General features: G+C 30.9%; 1 protein-coding gene across 1 annotated transcript in view; it reads left to right on the top strand.

Moving 5' to 3' along the window:
* Nucleotides 1-438: 438 nt before the first annotated feature.
* LOC119606847 (protein borderless) overlaps nucleotides 439-22,020 on the top strand; it is a 62,048-nt gene continuing 40,466 nt past the window's right edge. Inside the window, exon 1 of the mRNA XM_037960495.1 lies at nucleotides 439-1,710. Within this exon, the coding sequence (XP_037816423.1) occupies nucleotides 1,468-1,710 (243 nt within the window). The 5' untranslated portion in view covers nucleotides 439-1,467. The remainder of the gene's footprint in view (nucleotides 1,711-22,020) is intronic.

Below are 22,020 nucleotides of genomic sequence, written 5' to 3'. Positions count from 1 at the left end.
ATAATTAGATAAATCTATCACAGAATTCTAAAACAATGACGACAACATCTTAGATTGTTGACCCACCCTACATTTAAAACTAAATGCCTTCGAAAAATTTCCAATGCATGAGTAATGAATTTAAATTCTTTGTTTTTAATTCTGAGAATTTAAAAACCAACTATTTAAGCATTTCTCTAATTGTAAATTGTTAGCAATATTCTCTTGTAATATTCTCTATTAGACAAAATAAAATATGTACTCAACTAAAACTTAATTACAATTTGTAACGTATTTGTATATAACAATAAACAAACTAATTACGATAAAGAACGAAAGCTTTGAACGACATTAGAATTTCCAACTATCACTAGAGATCGTCATCATCATCATCACCATTGTGATGATTGCTTAACTAGCTAACTGCTCTAACGTTGTAGTTTCGAGCTTAGTATTTTCAGTTGCGGTTTTGAGATCATTGTGAACGTTACGTTTTAAATTAAATACGGAAAATTCGACTCCTACAACATCAGCAGTAGAAAAAGTGCAAATTAAATATTATGAGAGTGGATTTGTGTGACTAGAAGAGCTCTTTGATTTAAATAAATCTTTATGAAAGCGAATCACTAAAAGATTTTACAGTGTACATGTTCATTTGAAGCTGAAATAAATAAAAACGACAAAAAAAAGAACACTTGACCCGTTTGTTTAAAACGAACAGAAGACAGAGATTATTTAATTTAAAATTTACTGATTTCCTATCATAAATAGCAAAAATTCAATGAATTGTGAAAATATTTTTAATACTGAGAATATTTTAATTTACCATATATTTTAAATGCACAAGTTAAATTAATCAACTGAAACCAAATACGAAAACAACAAAATATCAAATAAAAGAGACGCAATTAATTAATTTTGTTTTTACAAAAAGACACAAGAAAAAAAAATAATACAAAAAAAAATTACTTGTTATCACATACCAAGTACTTGTGTCTAACCCTCAAAAAAAAATTCATATAAATTGTTGTTGTTTCAATTAAATTCTTTAATTAATAAAGTTCATTTCGTACATAATTATCCAAAGAGCTCTTAAAACCACATATTAATTGCATCATATAAAACTGTAAAATGGTACAAATTTAATTAAATACAAGAAAGAAACAAAAACAAAAACAACAACAACCTAAACAAAAAAGAACAACAAATTTTATTAAAATTATATGCCAAGACTATGAAATGTTTATTAATGTGTTTGTGGTTTAGCTTTCAAGCATTTTCATCATTACATTTTTGTGCTTATTAACTAATGTCTAAATAAATTAAATAATTTAAAAGAAAAATATTTAATATTATTAAATTAAAAGTAATACACGCTTTATAAAATACCACACAATAAATATTTGTTTTAATCGTCATTAAATAGAAAAAAAAATAATAATAAGAAACAGCGGGGACAACAACGCCATTATCAACATCATCATCATCATGAAAAGTAAAATGATGATATTTTGCCATCATAATGGCGGCAGCTATAGATTTTTTGCATTTCTGTTATTGTTGTCGTTGTTTTTAATTTTAATTAGTGTATCCTGTGTGTCAGGTGCACGTCATGATCGTCAAAAATCAACAAATATGGAGGCAAAAGTTGGTTCATATGCTGTTTTTAATTGTTATATTGATTTTCCATATGATTTTCCCATACCATATGTAGTACACTGGAGTAAAGATGTAAGTATTAATGTGTTAATGTCTTGTGATTAGTTCTTAAAGTGGTTAACATTTGAAAAAAAGACTTTAAATTGTCAGTTACATTTCCAGATTCTGACAGTTATTTAACCTTAAATGCAAACCTAATAAGTATTCTATTTCAACATTTGTTAACATCAATATCAATACTGATTGTTTGCTTAATTCCCATTAGAAATTTTGACTAATATAGACAGATTAAAATTTCATTAAGATAAAGTTTATTTATCCATGTTGTATTTATATATAGCTTGGAATATTATATTTTGCATAAAATACTGCAATTAAACTCCATATATATATATTTTAATTTATTTTTTTTAAATTTTGATTTAAATTTTTGATTTTTAATGAAACCTATGAGTTTTATCAACATTTCATTCAAATAATTTTGATAGAAACATTTCACAAAATTTGATAACAATATTTCGGCATGTTTGTGTCGAATTTCATCCATGAACTCGTATTTTTAAGTAATGGGGGTTAAAGTCGTTTTCTGAAGATTACCTTATATGGGGGATAGGGCCACTTATAGACCGATTCTCATAAAATTTGGTTGAGAGATTTTGGCCCATATAAAAATTATTTATGTCGAATTTCATCGCGATACTCGTATTTTTAGTAATTTCAGTAATGAGTACTAAAGTCATTTTCTAAAGGGGATCTTATATGGGGGGTGGGGTAAATTATAGATCGACCACCCGAGAGATTTTGGCTCATATGAAAATTATTCATGTCGAATTTCTCAGCTATATTCGTATTTTTAAAACGATTATGACTGTTAAAGTTGTTTTTCGGTGGGCCACTTGTATGGAGGCTATGCGAAATCGTGAACCGGTATTGCCCATTTGCAATACCACATAAACCTTACCTATAAAGAATATTTGCGGAAAATTTTAGTTCTCTAGCTCTTTTCGTTCAATTTTTGAATGAAAAACTAAAAGTCCATTTTCTAACAAAACGAGAAGCGCTAGGAGGAAAACGATAAAAATCTGTAATCACTTTTAGTTTTTACCAAAATTAATTTTTTTTTTAATAAAAATCCAAAAGTCTATTTTCTAGCTAAACAAGAGCAGCTAGAGGAAACGGATGAAAATCTGTGGTCACATTTATTCCCTAACAAAACCTTATTTTTTAGTGAAAAACCACAAAAAATCGATTTTTGAGTGAAAATATAAAAGTGTGATCACTCTAATATCCCCCTAAAGAATTGATTTTCTGGATAAATTAGACCCCTATGTCAAAAATACAATGCTCTAGGGAAAAACAATTAAAATCTGTGATAACTTTCCTTTCGATTTTTGAGTGAAAACATAAAAGTCCATTTTCTTGCTAAACTATAGGAACTAGGGCAAAAACAATGAAAATCTGTGATCACTTATATTCCCTACTAAAACTCGAGTTTTGAGCGAAAACATAACAGTCCATTTTCTGGCTAAACTATAGGCCCTAGGACAAAAGCAATGAAAATCTGTGATCACTTTTATTCCGTAGTAAAACTCGAGTTTTGAGCGAAAACATAAAAGATCATTTTCTGGCTAAACTATAGGCCCTAGGGCAAAAACAATGAAAATCTGTGATCACATTTATGCCCTACTAAAACTCGAGTTTTGAGTGAAAACATAAAAGTCCATTTTCTGGCTAAACTATAGGCCCTAGGACAAAAACAATGAAAATCTGTGATCACTTTTATTCAATACTAAAACTCGAGTTTTTAGCGAAAACATAAAAGTCAATTTTCTGGCTAAACTATAGGCCCTAGGCCAAAAATCTGTGATCACTTTTATTCCGTACTAAAACTCGAGTTTTGAGCGAAAATATAAGAGTCTATTTTCTAGGCCCTAGGGCAAAAACAATGAAAATCTATGATCACTTTTATTCCCTACTAAACCACGAGTTTTGAGCGAAAACATAAAAGTCCATTTTCTGGCTAAACTATAGGCCCTAGGCAAAAACAATGAAAATCTGTGATCACTTTAATCCGTACTAAAACTCGAGTTTTGAGCGAAAACATAAAAGTCCATTTTCTAGGCCCTAGGGCAAAAACAATGAAAATCTGTGATCAATTTTATTCCGTGCTAAAACTTGAGTTTTAAGTGAAAACATGAAAGTCCATTTTCTGGCTAAACTATAGGCCCTAGGACAAAAACAATGATAATCTTTGATAACTTCTATTTCGTACTAAAACTCGAGCTTTGAGTGAAAACATAAAACTCCACTTTTTGGCTAAACTATAGGCCCGAGGGCAAAAACAATGAAAATCTGTGATTACTTTTATTTCCTACTAAAACTCGAGTTTTGAGCGAAAATATAAAAGTCCATTTTCTAGGCCTTAGGGCAAAAACAGTGAAAATCTGTGATCACTTTTATTCCCTACTAAAACTCGAGTTTTGAGTGAAAACATAAAAGTCCATTTTCTGGCTAAACTATAGGCCCTAGGACAAAAACAATGAAAATCTGTGATCACTTTTATTCACTACTAAAACTCGAGTTTTTAGCGAAAACATAAAAGTCAATTTTCTGGCTAAACTATAGGCCCTAGGGCAAAAACAATGAAAATCTGTGATCACTTTTATTCCGTACTAAAACTCGAGTTTTGAGCGAAAATATAAGAGTCTATTTTCTAGGCCCTAGGGCAAAAACAATGAAAATCTATGATCACTTTTATTCCCTACTAAACCACAAGTTTTGAGCGAAAACATAAAAGTCCATTTTCTGGCTAAACTATAGGCCCTAGGGCAAAAACAATGATAATCTGTGATAACTTCTATTTCGTACTAAAACTCGAGCTTTGAGTGAAAACATAAAACTCCACTTTTTGGCTAAACTATAGGCCCGAGGGCAAAAACAATGAAAATCTGTGATCACTTTTATTCCCTACTAAAACTCGAGTTTTTAGCGAAAACATAAAAGTCCATTTTCTGGCTAAACTATAGGTCCTAGGGCAAAAACAATGAAAATCTGTGATCACTTTTATTCCGTACTTACCCCCGTATTCAGTATTTCAGACGGACATTTTATTTTTAAAATTTGTATGAAAATTACTCAGTTTTTAAATATTTTTGAGTGCTTTTCATATTAATATTGAAAATAAAATTTTCGTCCGAGATACTGAATACGGGAGTTAAACTCGAGTTTTGAGTGAAAACATAAAAGTCCATTTTCTGGCTAAACAATAGGCCTTAGGACAAAAACAACGAAAATTTGTGATCACTTTTATTCCGTACTAAAACTCGAGTTTTTAGCGAAAATATAAGAGTCCATTTTCTAGGCCCTAGGGCAAAAACAATGAAAATCTGTGATCACTTTTATTTTGTACTAAAACTCAAGTTTTGACCGAAAATATAAAAGTCCATTTTCTGGCTAAACTAGGCCAAAAACAATGAAAATCTGTGATCACTTTTGTTCCCTGCTAAAACTCCATTTTCTATGCCCTAGGGCAAAAACAATGAAAATTTGTGATCACTTTTATTCCCTACTAAAACTCGAGTTTTGAGCGAAAACATAAAAGTCCATTTTCTGGCTAAACTATAGGCCCTAGGGCAAAAACAATGAAAATCTCTGATCACTTTTATTCCCTACTAAAACTCGAGTTTTGAGTGACAACATAAAAGACCATTTTCTGGCTAAACTATAGGCCCTAGGGCAAAAAGAGTGAAAATCTGTGACCACATTTATTCCCTACTAAAACTCGAGTTTTGAGCGAAAACATAAAAGTCCATTTTCTGGCTAAACTATAGGCCCTAGGATAAAAACAATGAAAATCCGTGATCACATTTATTCCGTACTAAAACTCAAGTTTTGAGCGAAAACATAAAAGTCCATTTTCTGGCTAAACTATGGGCCCTAGCGCAAAACCAATGAAAATCTGTGATCACTTTTATTCCCTACTAAAACTCGATTTTTGAGTGAAAACATAAAAGTCCATTTTCTGGCTAAACTATAGGCCCTAGGGCAAAAACAATGAAAATCTGTGATCACTTTTATTCCGTACTAAAACTCGAGTTTTGAGTGAAAACATAAAAGTCCATTTTCTGGCTAAACTATAGGCCCTAGGGCAAAAACAATGAAAATCTGTGATCACTTTTATTCCGTACTAAAACTCGAGTTTTGAGCCATAACATAAAAGTCCATTTTCTGGCAAAACTATAGGCCCTAGCGCAAAACCAATGAAAATCTGTGATCACTTTTATTCCGTACTAAAACTCGAGTTTTGAGTGAAAACATAAAAGTCCATTTTCTGGCTAAACTATAGGTCCTAGGGCAAAAACAATGAAAATATGTGATCACTTTTGTTCCCTACTAAAACTCGAGTTTTGAGTGAAAACATAAAAGTCCATTTTCTGGCTAAACTATAGGCCCTAGGGCGAAAACAATGAAAATCTGTGATCACTTTTATTCCCTACTAAAACTTGAGTTTTGAGTGAAAACATAAAAGTCCATTTTCTGGCTAAACTATAGGCCCTAGGGCGAAAACAATGAAAATCTGTGATCACTTTTATTCCCTACTAAAACTAGAGCTTTGAGTGAAAACATAAAAGTCCATTTTCTGGCTAAACTATAGGCCCTAGGGCAAAAGCAATGAAAATCTGTGATCACTTTTATTCCGTACTAAAACTCGAGTTTTGAACGAAAACATAAAAGTCCAAATTCTAGCTAATCTACAGGCCCTAGGGCAAAAACAATAAAAATCTCTGATCACTTTTATTCCCTACTAAAACTCGAGTTTTGAGCGAAAACATAAAAGTCCATTTTCTGGCTAAACTATAGGCCCTAGGGCAAAAAGAGTGAAAATCTGTGATCACTTTTATTCCCTACTAAAACTCGAGTTTTAAGCGAAAACATAAAAGTCCATTTTCTGGCCAAACTATAGGCCCTAGGGCAAAAGCAATGAAAATCTGAGATCACTTTTATTCCATACTAAATCTCGAGTTTTGAGCGAAAACATAAAAGTCCATTTTCTGGTTAAACAAGGCAAAAACATTGAAAATCTGTGATGACTTTTATTCTCTATTATTTTATTATGTGATGACTTTTATTCCCTATTAAAACTGTTTACTGTGCGACAGTAAAGAATTAATACGTTTTCTCTAAAATATGCGATTTTCCCGAAATCCGCCGAGTTCAAATCGCAGGTACAGCTAAACTGTAAGAAATATTGATCTAATTTTTTCCCCGTTTAATAGCCTTATCTATTGACCATAAATCCCCATGAGATCTCCGTTAAAAAAATCAAAGCATCAAAAATCAAAGATAAAAAGTACTAAAAAGTTCTCTCTTAAAGAATCTTATTCAATGAGGACCGTGTATGTTTAATAATCATGTGTTTTGAATTCATATTAAAGAACATACAAAGAGCATCATTTGAAGAAAGAAAAAGTACCAAAAGTGGAATAAATTTTACCTAAGTGGAAAGTACTAATAAAAAGAGTACAATTTTTCCCCTTTTCGCTTAGAAATATACTTTTTCGAGAATTAAGTTTACAAAATGTTCCGTATTTAAATCTATATATCACAGATAAAACTCAAACGATTCAAATCTGCATTCATTTGTTCCAGAAAAATAGTGCTTTCAAAAAGTACCAACCAATTTAATCGAATTTGATCCTATATAGGCCTTAGTACTCGAATTCCAGAATAATATACCAACAGCTTATATTGTGTGAGTAAATAAACTATTTTTTCAAATTTTATACAAATTGGCTCAATGAGTATGAATAAAATTAAATTTCTCGTTTTTTTTTTCCCTTTTTGGTACTTTTTTCCCCAGTGAAATAGCAAAATTTTTATTACAATAAATATTACAGAGTTAGTCCGTAATTTAATAGGAATAATTAAATAAACCGAAAAAGTTTTCTTAATGAGCTAAAAAAAGTACCATAAATACAGTTTTCTCCCTTTTACACTTAAAAAGGACTGAATTTTAAACAAGTAAGAAATTATAGTCGGGCGAGGCCAATTGCGAATATTAAATGTGATTAATTTCAATAATGAAGCATTTCTTTTAATCTTATATAGTTTCCAAATAATGCCTGTTCATGTTTGGTTGTATGCTGACTAGGAGAAATAAAAGAACGATTTCAATCATTTTCAACAGCCATCGTCAGTGGATCCAGAGAATAGTATGTGAATCATTTTAACAAATTATATTCAAAATTGCGATCTGTTGCGTGCATACAAGGTTTACTCGGCCACAAAGACGGACATAGCTTAATAAGGACAAATATTTTTGAGTATATTTATCGTAGTTATGAGCTAAAAGGCCCAAATCGGTAGGTCCGCTTGTATGGGGGCTAGGGCAAAAATTGATCCGATCCTTATAAAATTTAATGTCGACATTTATGTTTATATAAAATTTATTTGTGGCAAATTTCATCGTGATATTAGTGTTTATAAGTGAATTGTGGACATTCAAGTCATTTTCTGAAGGGGATTTTGTATGGGGGCTAGGGTCAAATAATGCCCGATCATTATAAAAATCAACAGTGTTATTTATAATTATATCAAACTTAGTTGTGTCGATTTTTGGAGAGATAGTAGTATATTTGACAAAGTTATGAGCTAAAAGGCCCAAATCGGAAGGTCCGCTTATATGGGGGCTAGGGTAAAATTTGTTCCGATCCCTATAAAATTTATTGTTGGGAATTATGTTTATATAAAACTCATTTGTGCCAAATTTTATTGTGATACTAGTGTTTATAAGTGAATTGTGGACATTCAAGCCATTTTCTGAGGGGGACTTGTATGGGAGCTAGGGTCAAATAATGCCCGATCTTTACGAAAATCACTAGCATTATTAAGATATATATAAAACTAAATTTTTCTAATTTTTGTAGAGATAGTAGATCATTTAACATAATTATGAGGTCAAAAGGACTATTCGGGCGGTCCGGTTGTATGGGGGCTATGTGAAATAATAGACCGATTTCAAGCATTTTCAATAGCGTTCGTCCTTGGTCCAAGAGAAGTGTATGTTCCAAATTTCATCAAATTATCTCAAAAATTGCGACCTGTAGAGTGCGCACAATGTTTACATGGACACACAGACAGACAGACAGACAGGCAGACAGACAGACAGACAGACGGACGGACGGACGGACATAGCTTAATCGACTCAGGAAGTGATTCTGAGCCGATTGGTATACTTTAAGGTGGGTGTAGGACCAATATTTTTGGGTGTTACAAACATCAGCACAAACGCATAATACCCTCCCCACTATAGTGGTGTAGGGTATAAAAAGTACGAAACAGGTGTCTCCTAATTTTGGGAGATATATTCAAAATATTTACAAAAATGTTATTTTGTTTATTAGTTAAAAAGTTATAAAGGGCCAAAAAAGGTACCAAAATCACCTTTGTTACACATTTTCACCCCTTAACCCATTAATGCCCACAGTTACATATACGTAACGCAAATTAATTCGAATTTGAACTCGAAATGCACAGAAATGGAAAATGCAAAGTTACCTTTTCTGATGGATAGGTTAACTTAACATGTTCGTAACGATTAGAAATTGAATTTGAGTAATTTTTGCCTATAGGAACGTATTTTTTGGTTATTTTGTAAAGTGTCTATTTCGTAAACCTGCAAAAAGTCATATTTTTCGAGGAATGAATTCTTAGAATGTTAATAACTTCTATGTAGTTAGTTTTTAAAAAAAGTTTCTGACGTAAACTTATAAAGAAGTAATTAATGTTTATTACCTAATTTTTTATAAACATATACCATGTCCTTGCGGAGACTTATATAGAGGATAATAAAGGTGCTACGTATATGTAACAGTGGGCAGTTCTCAGTACTTTTTGTCCCACTCTACATACGACATAAATAATGAACAACTTGCTAACTTTTTTATGAAATCTGCCTCAAAAATAGTTTTTTATCAGAGGAATGGGTTTTTAACGTAATTCAAAACAATATATTTTCTTGAAATATTGATATTTGATGACAAGCAATATATTTTTAATGTAAATGTTTCTATTAAATCGTCCATTCGTGGATATTTTAAATTTTTTAAGAATTTCTGTAAAGGATATGCCATTTGACCGCATTATAACTTGTTCAAGGCACAGTTGGCGAATATTAAATATATATTTTTACAAGAAAATCGGAATATAATTGCAATTATCCTTCAAAAATTAAGCATGGGTTGAAAATTATGACCATTTACTTGGGTTTTTAAGGAAATTGCAAGGATTCTAGCACCAAGGACCTTTGGTAAATGTATGCAAAATGTGTAATGTTAGTCAATATATTTGTTTCTGGAAGAAAATATACAAATTTCTTTAAATTCATTAATTGACATTACAGAAATTACAAAATTCCACAAATTAAAATGTTATACTTTTAAATAATTTTTTATTTTATATGAAAAAATTTTGTATGATACGCCAAATTAGCTAATTCAAGCTTAAAACTTAATAATTAACCAGTTCTTTTACGATTTTTTGGTAAAAATATGTAACTTTTACTTAAAATACTTAAGGGTCAAAAATTCGTGGGTAATGCCCACTGTTACGTATACGTAACGTCTTCTAAAATCCAAACAAGGCAAGATAGAAAAAATGTTTTAATTGAAATCGGTTTATATACGCAAGTAAACTCTCTTATCCAAATTTCACATTTCTACCTTACGTAGATCGCCGTGGGCATTAATGGGTTAAAAGTACGAATTTCAAAAAAGTACCAGACACCCATCTGCTTATCAGGTCTGTCACACATTCCGATCGAAATGGTTTCAATTCCGTATTATTATTCCGATCATTTTTGTTTTAGCTTCTCCAAATTCCGAATTATTTCGTAAATTGACAAAAAATGAATAAAATTATATAGATTTCATTTAAAATTGTTCTTGTTTAGCTAATCAAAACAAGAACCATGTTTTTAGTAAAGGTTCTTATTATTAAAACTAAGAAAAACGTTAATTACATACAAATATCAATTCCACTTCAAAAACTGAAAGTGGTTTCATTCCGAAAGAATTTTTCGTTTTCTTTTTTAGAAGAAGCAAAAATACGGAAATAATTCCACTTTCGATCGGAATGAAATTCTGTGACAGGCCTGTATTTTAAGAGTAGATATAGGTGAATTTAAAATGTTTCTTGTATCACTAATATTAGGTAAGATAATTAAGAAAACCTGTTTTACCCGTTTTTTACCTTTTTTACCCCTAAATGTACAAATTTCCAAAAATCCCTCCTTAATGGATCTATATAACCAAAAACACATATACTGTCAAAATTTCTAGGTTTAGCCGTTTGGGCTGTGCGATGATGAATCAGTCAGTCAGTAACGCTACTCTTTTATATATATAAATTGCTAACAAATTATACTTCAAGTTAAAATGTACATATAAAGACTTCAATAAGTTCCTATTACTCTTTACAAAGATTTAGCAGAATGCCCCAAGGCTTATTTCTATAATTTCTAGTATTTTCTATAATTTCATTTACTTAAAATATTACTTCAACTATTTAGCTTATGAACTTAGTACTTATTTGCTAAAATAGCAAATAACAAATTATATTACTAACTAAAAATTGTTCCTTCTAATTTATGGTAAACCCATTAAATAATAATTTTTACATTACTATAATTTATATGTTCTGTTTTTCTGAATTTGAATGAATTCTAACCGCAATTATATTATTTTGCCATGTTGTTGTTGTAGAAATATATTTTTTTTGTGTTCTGTTCAGCATAAAGTGATACTTTAAATACTAAACCACAATAACATCTAGTATCATCTATAATAGTATTGGGTGTGTTAAGCATTATTTTCAAATTACCCTACATTTAGGTATTTTAAATTGATTTCTCAGTATTTTAAAATTTTTTTTTCAAAATAATCAATTAAAATCAAACGAATTAAAAAAGTTACCCATAAACTGTCAATAAAATTTCCACCAACAGTCATTTATTGCACCTACTCTAGGAATTTTTTTGTTATAGTCAAAAAGTGAAGTTTTTTTCTAAACGATTAATATGTCAGTTTTTATTTATTTGCTAGCTACTACATATTTCGTTAAATATAGTAAACTAAATTTTTTATTGTTATATTTCATTTTGTTTAAGTACTTGGACTACTTACTAGTCAGTTGAATTATTGTAATTTAATACTAAAACACATGTCAGAAGTGTGTCAAATAAATTTCAGATATACTTGTATTCGAGTTCGAGTGTATTGTATTTGTTTTTTTTTTTACAATATTTAGAATTTTATATCTGTGGTTAATCTAAAATGTCATAACATTTAGAATTATTTTCGAAAAATATGAGAAATTTTTGTTTTTCATTTTCATTAGAGAATTTTTTACACTAAAACACCTTTAGCAAAAGGAAAAAAACTTGATTAAGAAATTTAATATTAATAAGTAAATAAAATTATTGTTACTAACGAACTTGAGGTAAAAAACATTTGACCTTGCGAAAAATGTTGCTTCTATAACATATGGAATAATAGAGATTTTTTTAATACTAGTAATAAGTAAAAAACTTTAGAAATTCTCGTACAGAATTTATTAAATATTTAGAGGCGAAAAAGAGTAAAAACTGATAAATTCGGTAACCTCATATCTTCTAAACTAAAAAATAAACAACAAATACATACCTATCGTTAAAATCTGGTACATTTTTAAAATTCGGTCGTTTTAGGGTAAAAACTGTATTTTGGTACTTTTTTAAAACCCATGTATCTTTTCAACCAGTGATCATAGAAATAAAATTTTAGAATTCATTCGTAACTAATCGGAAACAAATTGTAATATAAATTTAGTATTTTTTGGACATTCTTTTTTTAAATCATTCTGTCCTATGAATACTTAATGATGGGATCTCACTACAATATTGCAACTTTTTGGAATAAAATTTTCATTTTGTCAATAGGTAGGAAAAAAGTACCGAAATTTGTTTTAATTTGGAGGGTCTGTCTGATTTTGGTCCCGTTGTGATGCCCTATGGGTCGTAGGAGTCCTTTTCTATAAAAACACTACTTATTACTTCCAGAGTTAAACCAAACGGTTTGATTTACGAAATTTAGGATATTCTAAAGATTTATCCCAGAGATATCCTCCATACAAGAGAGAACAGCAGATCCAAAATAGTGTTCTCTATTCCCAGTAAATGTCTGACAATAACAGAGGAGATGAGATATAGTATCTTCCTCTTCATTGTGACAACTTCTGCAGCAGCAGAAGAATGAGGCTCCAGTACAAGTAGTTCTGAAGTTCTGGCATGATTGCCAATAGCATAGTGTCCCGTTATTATCGATTGCAAGGTTCTTTTTTGTTCCCTGCGAAAGCTTAACAATGAACTAGACTTGGGGCATCATAGTTAGACAGGTGGTTTCGCTAAACCATTTCATATAGTTCATTTTGAACAAGTGTCTTACAATCCTCTCCTTCCAGTACAGTATCACATACAACATATGTATATTGAACATAGAAACCCAGCAAAAAATAACTTCCAAAGAAGAGAAAAAGAAGTAGAATTTACATAATGGTAGTACTGAAAAATACCTGAAGAAGTGATGATATATTCAGCATTGAAGTAATGGATATGTTACAATGAGCAAAATGACTAGTTACTCTATCATTATTCTATTATATCCTCTATTATCATTTTCTGAGTCGATTTAGCTATGTCCGTCCATCTGTCCGTCCTTGTAAACTTTGTAATCAAACTACAGATCGAAATTTTGAAGATAATTCAATGAAATTTGGCACATAATGTTCTATGGTATCGGAGACGAAGCGTATTGATCCATGATTTCATCTAGCCCTCATACAACTGAACCCGACGAATAGGGGTTTCAAGTTCATAATTATGTTTAATATAATCGTATCTCAACAAAAAGCTGCAAAACTAAGTTCTATACTAGCCTTGATGACTCTCATGAATTTTCATGGAGTCTTATTTGACCATAGCCCCTATACAAAGCCATCTTCAAAATTTGACCTAAATGTCCACAATTTTATTCAACAATAAATGGCTTAAGTATATCTGAGACAAGGTACAATTCAACTTAAATGCTTTATTATGAAAACTAAATCACATTTTATTTTTGTAACAGGTGTAGGGTATCATATGATCGGCCTCACCCGACTATAATTTCTTACATGTTTTAACATACATATGGTGAGATTAAGTAGCCTATTGACTTATGTATAACGATCATATTCAATAGATAATTGGCTAGATTATAGATAGTCTAATTAATAGTTTATAGACTTGTCTATGGACTAGCATATTAACTATTCTATGGACTAGCCTATTGACTAGTCTATTTATTAGTCTATAAAGTAGTATATTGACTAGTATATCTACTAGTCTATTGATTAGTTTATTCACTAATTTATTAATATGGATAGTCTTTGGATTGGCCTATTAACTAATCTAATGAACAGCCTATTGACCAGTCTATTGATCAGTCTATTGACTAGTCTATTTACTAGTTTATTAACTTGTCTATGGATTGGCCTTTGAACTATTCTATGCACTAGTCTATTAAACAATTTATAGATCAGTTTATTCACTAGTCTAACCACTAGCTTATTAACGTGTGTATTGTCTAGGCTTGAACTAGCCTATTGATTCGTCATTGGACTAGGCTATTGACTAGTCCATGAATGTGGCGTGTCATAACGTCCATAGATCTTATGACACACCATAAAGCGACATAATGTCCATGGACATTATGTCACTTTTTATACCCTCCACCACCATCAGTGGTGATAGAGGGTATATATAACTTTGTCATTCCGTGTGTAACACCTTATCAAATTCTGAGTCGATTTAGCTATGTCCGTCCGTCCGTCTGTCTGTGTAAAACACGCTCACGATAAAACGAAGCAATAGAGTTCAACCAAATTCACCCAAAATGTTCTTCATTTTCCTAAGTTGTTTGGTTTTGAAAATGGGCAAAATCGGTTCACACCGGGAAAAGTTATGAATCAAAATTTAAAACAACCTCGAAAAAAATAAGCATTTTTTAAACATTCTGATGTAATTTTCTCGAAAACTATGCAAGGTAATTCAATGAAAATAACCACACATTCGTTTCTACACAAGAGCTTGATCCCTGCTGAAAATTGCCAGAATCGGTCCACAATTTCATATACCTCCCATACAAAAGTACATATTCCCGGAAAATGGGTTTTTTGTTAATAACTTCCGTCAGTATGTCGATATCTTCACAAAATTTTACAAATTAAAATCTTATGTCAATAGAATTCATTCAGAGAAAAAGTTTTCTGGATCGGTCCATAATTGGACATAGCTCCCATACAAGGTCTCCTCCCGAAAATCACTTAAACGCGCATAACTCATTACTAAATAAAGATATCCATATAAAATTTGGTACAAGTATTACCCATATGCACAGAAATGTTACTGCGAAATTTTTTCCCTAACGGGCGATAATTGGTCATAGCTCCCATACAAGGTCCCCTCCCGAAAATCACTTAAACGCGCATAGCTCATTACTAAATTAAGATATCCATATAAAATTTGGTACAAGTATTGTTTATATGCACAGAAATGTTACTGTGAAAATTTTTCCCGATCGGTCCATAATTGCTCATAGCTCCCATACAAGGTCCCCTCCCGAAAATCACTTAAACGCGCATAGCTCATTACTAAATTAAGATATCCATATAAAATTTGGTACAAGTATTACTCATATGCACAGAAATGTTACTGTGAAATTTTTTCCCGATCGGTCCATAATTGGTCATAGCTCCCATACAAGGTCCCCTCCCGAAAATCACTTAAACGCGCATAGCTCATTACTAAATTAAGATATCCATATAAAATTTGGCACAAGTATTACACATATGCACAGAAATGTTACTATGGAATTTTTGCCCGATCGGTCCATAATTGATCAAAATGTTCTTCATTTTCCTAAGTTGTTTGGTGTTGAAAATGGGCAAAATCGGTTCACACCGGGAAAAGTTATGAATCAAAATTTAAAACAACCTCGAAAAAAATAAGCATTTTTTAAACATTCTGATGTAATTTTCTCGAAAACTATGCAAGGTAATTCAATGAAAATAACCACACATTCGTTTCTACACAAGAGCTTGATCCCTGCTGAAAATTGCCAGAATCGGTCCACAATTTCATATACCTCCCATACAAAAGTACATATTCCCGGAAAATGGGTTTTTTGTTAATAACTTCCGTCAGTATGTCGATATCTTCACAAAATTTTACAAATTAAAATCTTATGTCAATAGAATTCATTCCGAGAAAAAATTTTCTAGATCATATGCACAGAAATGTTACTGTGAAATTTTTTCCCGATCGGTCCATAATTGGTCATAGCTCCCATACAAGGTCCCCTCCCGAAAATCACTTAAACGCGCATAGCTCATTACTAAATTAAGATATCCATATAAAATTTGGTACAAGTATTGTTTATATGCACAGAAATGTTACTGTGAAAGTTTTTCCCGATCGGTCCATAATTGCTCATAGCTCCCATACAAGGTCCCCTCCCGAAAATCACTTAAACGCGCATAGCTCATTACTAAATTAAGATATCCATATAAAATTTGGTACAAGTATTACTCATATGCACAGAAATGTTACTGTGAAATTTTTTCCCGATCGGTCCATAATTGGTCATAGCTCCCATACAAGGTCCCCTCCCGAAAATCACTTAAACGCGCATAGCTCATTACTAAATTAAGATATCCATATAAAATTTGGCACAAGTATTACTCATATGCACAGAAATGTTACTATGGAATTTTTGCCCGATCGGTCCATAATTGATCATAGCTCCCATACAAGGTCCCCTCCCGAAAATCATTTAAACGCGCATAGCTCATTACTAAATTAAGATATCCATATAAAATTTGGTACAAGTATTGTTTATATGCACAGAAATGTTACTGTGAAAATTTTTCCCGATCGGTCCATAATTGCTCATAGCTCCCATACAAGGTCCCCTCCCGAAAATCACTTAAACGCGCATAGCTCATTACTAAATTAAGATATCCATATAAAATTTGGTACAAGTATTAGTCATGTGCACATAAATGTTACTGTGAAATTTTTTCCCGATCGGTCCATAATTGGTCATAGCTCCCATACAAGGTCCCCTCCCGAAAATCACTTAAACGCGCATAGCTCATTACTAAATTAAGATATCCATATAAAATTTGGTACAAGTATTACTCATATGCACAGAAATGTTACTATGGAATTTTTGCCCGATCGGTCCATAATTGGTCATAGCTCCCATACAAGGTCCCCACCCGAAAATCACTTAAACGCGCATAGCTCATTACTAAATTAAGATATTCATATAAAATTTGGTACAAGTATTGCCCATATGCATAGAAATATTACTGTGAAATTTGTTCCCGATCGGTCCATATTTGGTCATAGCTCTCATACTAGGTCCCCTCCAGAAAATCACTTAGATGAACAATATTCATTACCAAATAATGATATAGATACAGAATTTTGAAATTTTGTCTTTATATACATAATTGGTCATAGCTCCCATACAAGGTCCTTTTACGAAAATCCCTTAAACGCACATTATTCATTACCAAATAAAGCTATACTAAATTACGATATAGATACAAAATTTTACTGAAATATAGCTTTTATGTACAGAAATTTTGCTTAAAGAATTTTTTACGATCGGTCTATAATTGATCTTATCTCCCATACTAGGAACTGCCCCTAAAAGCGCTTTAACCTTATTTAACTATTTGCATTATCAATTTGCGTAAAACAAAATTATATATATGTATGTATTTTCAAAATCCTTAAATCTTTCACACACATGCATACATGCAAATTATTAAATATTGCTAAACACTATAAAAATATAAAAGAAAATGGCGTTTATAATGTTCAATAAATCTTGGAATTGTAATAGATCTAAGCTGTTTAAATCTTGGGATTTATCTATTTAAGATATGAGAAGACTTATTTGGACAAATATTTGATCAATTAGAAAAGTATTAATATAAAAGTAGTTGGTGGAGGGTATTTAAGATTCGGCTCAGCCGAATATAGCACTCTAACTTGTTTAAAATGTCATAATGTCCATGGACATTGTGACACTTTCAAAACAGAAATATATAGAAAAATTTGTTTAGAATTTAGGAAAGGGGCACACTTATCCCGAAAAGAATTGCACCTAAATTTGCTATATGCTGCATTTTGGATTTCTTTTAAAACGTGTCCTGGACGCAGGGCTTTTAAACTTTGGGGTATTTCGAATACCGGCTTAGCTAATTTAAGCCTTTTTGATAAATGGATCCTTTGAAATCTATGGACTTTCTGTCACATAGCTTTTAGACATTATGAGTCATAACGTCCATGGACATTATGACTCAATTTAGTGTGTCATAAGGTCTATGGACATTATGTCACTGGACATTATGACACGCCACCGTCCATGAACTGCTCTAGTAATTATTTTATGGACTTGTCTGTAGACTAGTCAATAGCCTAGTTTGTGGACTAATCTCAGCTACTTAATAGACTATTCTACTGACTTATGAATAGAAAGGCTTTTGTACTAGCTTTTGGAATAAATCTATGGACTATTGTGATGATTGTATATAATATCAGAAATCAACCGTAGGTCTTCCTATATAATAAAATAACTGAAACTTTAAATGGATACACAGACGGACGGACAGATTTCAGTAAATGTAGTAAGAGATTTCAACACAAAATTGTTGTCCTTAACATTACAAACATTACCCCAAATGCATTTTACTCTACCCAAATAAATGTACTATACAAAAGAATATCAAAGTCAAAAGAATTCCAAAAAAAAAAACTCATATTGCAAAATTGTTTAATAAAATTTAATTATTTCTGACATATTCATAATTATTCGAAAAAAATCCACAATTTACCATAAAATACAAGTATTTATCAATTAAAATTATCATCTTTTTTTACGTTTATTCATAACTTTTATATTAATGATGAATTATTTTAACTCCAAATAAGGCTACTTAATATAATATTTATCATTTGTGAGTACATACATTTATTTAAATATTTACCATTTACGACAAAAAAGTCATAAATCTAAATATATATAAAACTAACTATAGCTTTATATTATCTACAATGAAATCATTAAATTAATATGGTTTTTTTAATAAATAATTTTTTGAGTTAATTAATTTTTGCTGCAAATGACCATATTATAATACGAAATATTCATTTGAAAAAAAAAAATATATATTAATTTCATGTTAATTAAATAGAAAATTATTGCATTGCATTTCATTTAAAACATACAAACAAGTATTGCAATATTTTAATATTTTTTTTCTTTAGTGAAAAATAAAAAATAAAATAATTATCTCTAAAAATGCGAATGAATGAATGAATGATGATGCTGTTTCTGCTGATATATATTGTGGAAAAATAAAAGGAGGGAATAACAAAAATACAATTGGTTTTTCATTTAATTATGATCGTTGAAGTGTTTCTGACTGCATGAGTGACAGCATGGCTGACTAATTGTGCAAAAATGGTTCAATTGATATGTCACTTTATATACACTTTGATAAGTATGATAAAATAATAATAATAATAATGAAAACTTTTTAAAACAAGTGACATCATGACCCATTGACCAAATGTTTTTCAAATAGTTAATTATTTATAACACACAGAGAGAGAGAGAGGAGGGATTCTAGTAAAATGTATGAAAGTTTAAATCTCAAGTAATCAGACGCTTATTGACAATTTATAGGAAGTAAAGGAAATGTTTAAACTGTTATTGGCTTAAACTAGTAAACAATATTTTGTAGTTTTATTTTGGTATAACCAATGAAAAACACTATAATTCGATTAAATTTACATCCCTTGTCCCTTGATATTCATCTACAAAGTTCCCGTGGAATTCTATGGCCAGCCACCCTGATGAAAGTCCACTTTTTTCCCCAAAATGTTCAGATGAATATGAAAGTACTTAGTGCAAAATTTTAAGATTTTAACTGTAATAGTTTCCAAGATAAATTAATTTTTGTATTTAATTAATATGGGAGGTGCCACTTGCCCCCTTGGTAGTCCGCCAATTTATTACCCAAATATTGTTAAAGTTCTTCGTACAAAATTTTAAGATTTTGACTGTAATAGTTTTCAAGATAAATGAATTTTTGCATTTAATTAATATGGGAGGCGCCACGCCCCCTACTGCTAGTGCGCCCACTTTTTATCCTAAACAATCATATTGAAACTTAAGAGGCTCAGACAAAATTTGAGGACTCTAACTGTTATATTTTCTGAAATATACTGATTTAATATTTTCTTAATATGGAAGGTGCCACGCCCACTATAGACATTCCGCCCATTTTGTCAAAAAATATTCTTATGGATGTCAAAGTTTCCAAGATATACGACTTTTAATAGTTATTTAGTAAGTAGGCGTGGCACCTCGCCCGCTTCAAAATTTCAAAATAAGAAGTAGCCTATTTACAGGAACACACTGTGAAAATTTCAATGTTTTTAATCATTAATAAACCCTAATTCGACTAGAAAATTCTTTTAATCTGGTCACCTTTTATTCCCAGTGTTTTGCTAAGATGATTCATCAAATGAACTCGTACATACATACATATATGCTAGAGAAATTCTATTTCTCTAATTTATATTCATCCAAAATTAAAATGTTTTGTATTATTTATAACACTTTCGTTTTATTTTGTCATATTATTGTTAATTCTTTTTTCTTCATACATACATTAAATAAATTTTGAATAAAATTTAATTAAAGTTGATTTTTTTAAATAAAAATGCATTATATTCACAATGAAATAAAAAATAAACAGTTGTCAACAAAAATGCCATTCAATTCAATTCGATTGAACCCGTTTGTAATTGATTTCAATTCAACAACAGCAGCAGCAACAACAAAAATAACTGAATAAATTACAATACAAATAAGTACAATACAATTATACATGCAAACACACATACTACTTACATTTTGGAAAACTAACTATTGCGTGTGACCCTGCAGTTTGGGGTGGCTATTAGAAGGTAGACATAGTTTTTGTGTTCAGTACATACTACAAAACTAAACTATTGGTTTAGTTATTTAAACATAGAAGAGAAAGAGTTCAAAAAGCAACAATTACACTTTTCCTCATTTATAAGTGGACGATGACATAACGTAATGTACATGGACATTTTAACACATAAGAAAGTGTAACAATTTCACTGGCAGTCAAGACCTTACCCACTCGCTTTTGTTAGAAAGTGGTATTACATAGAAGTCTTATTAGAAGATTTGCCCAAAACAAACTATTTTTAATAGGCATCATTTCTAGTACAATAGCGCATCATGTTCCAAATTTCATTTAATTATGTAAGTATCTTCAAAATTACGAATTGTGTTAGGTAACGGTAATCCACCCGAAGTTGCAATTTCACTAGTACACCTTTGTGGTCCATTGTGATCCTTCTCAATAAGAATGTTTATAGATCATAAAATGAAGAAACATGAAAAAGATAAAATAAATTTTTCAGATTCAGATCAATTAATAATTATGGTAAAAGAAGAAGAATCCTCGCTAATCCTCCACCCAAAAGAATGGCTAAAACCCCTGACAAAATCTAAAAAATTGCATGGATTGCATCCAGCAATATCTAAAATTTCCTGAACCTATTTCCCAGCCATTTTTGATTGAGATCCTGTAATCTATGAAAATGACAAATTAAGTGCTCAAACTCATCAACATCCTCACATGTCGGACATACTACCAATAATAATAATATGCCCTGTTTAACCCCTATCAGAGTCCTTAGACTACACGTAGTCCTATAAGTATTCTGGTTGCCTTTGTATCAAATCATGGACTAACGCATTTGAGACCGTATAATTCATGTTATTGTTCCAGGATTGATCGATGATGTCACGGAATCTTAGGAAGATCATACTGAGTATAAGATCATACTTTGTATATTGTAAACAGTCGTACAATATCTCTTAGAACATTTTTACATTCTACTACTAGACATGTAGAACGATTGATATGAGCATTGATCACTTATCAGTTCCGTAACTTCCTGATCTGTAGGGCCTGAAAGATACTACATTCATGATGGAGACTGAAGGGCCGTTAAATGTCTATAACAGCAATATAGACACTATCAAGTGTACATAGAGGGAAAAAAATATACACGTCTGGTACCAAATTGACACCAAATTTTTCAATAACATCCGTTGTCAAGTACGAGCATTGATATGAGCATTGATCACTTATCAGTTCCGTAACTTCCTGATCTGTAGGGCC

Source organism: Lucilia sericata, unplaced genomic scaffold (genome assembly GCF_015586225.1).
Source record: "Lucilia sericata isolate MDLA Ls3-8-SP2 unplaced genomic scaffold, ASM1558622v1 Contig000628F_arrow, whole genome shotgun sequence".
In the NCBI taxonomy this organism is placed as follows: domain Eukaryota; kingdom Metazoa; phylum Arthropoda; class Insecta; order Diptera; family Calliphoridae; genus Lucilia; species Lucilia sericata.
This window is presented reverse-complemented; position numbering and strand designations above follow the sequence as displayed.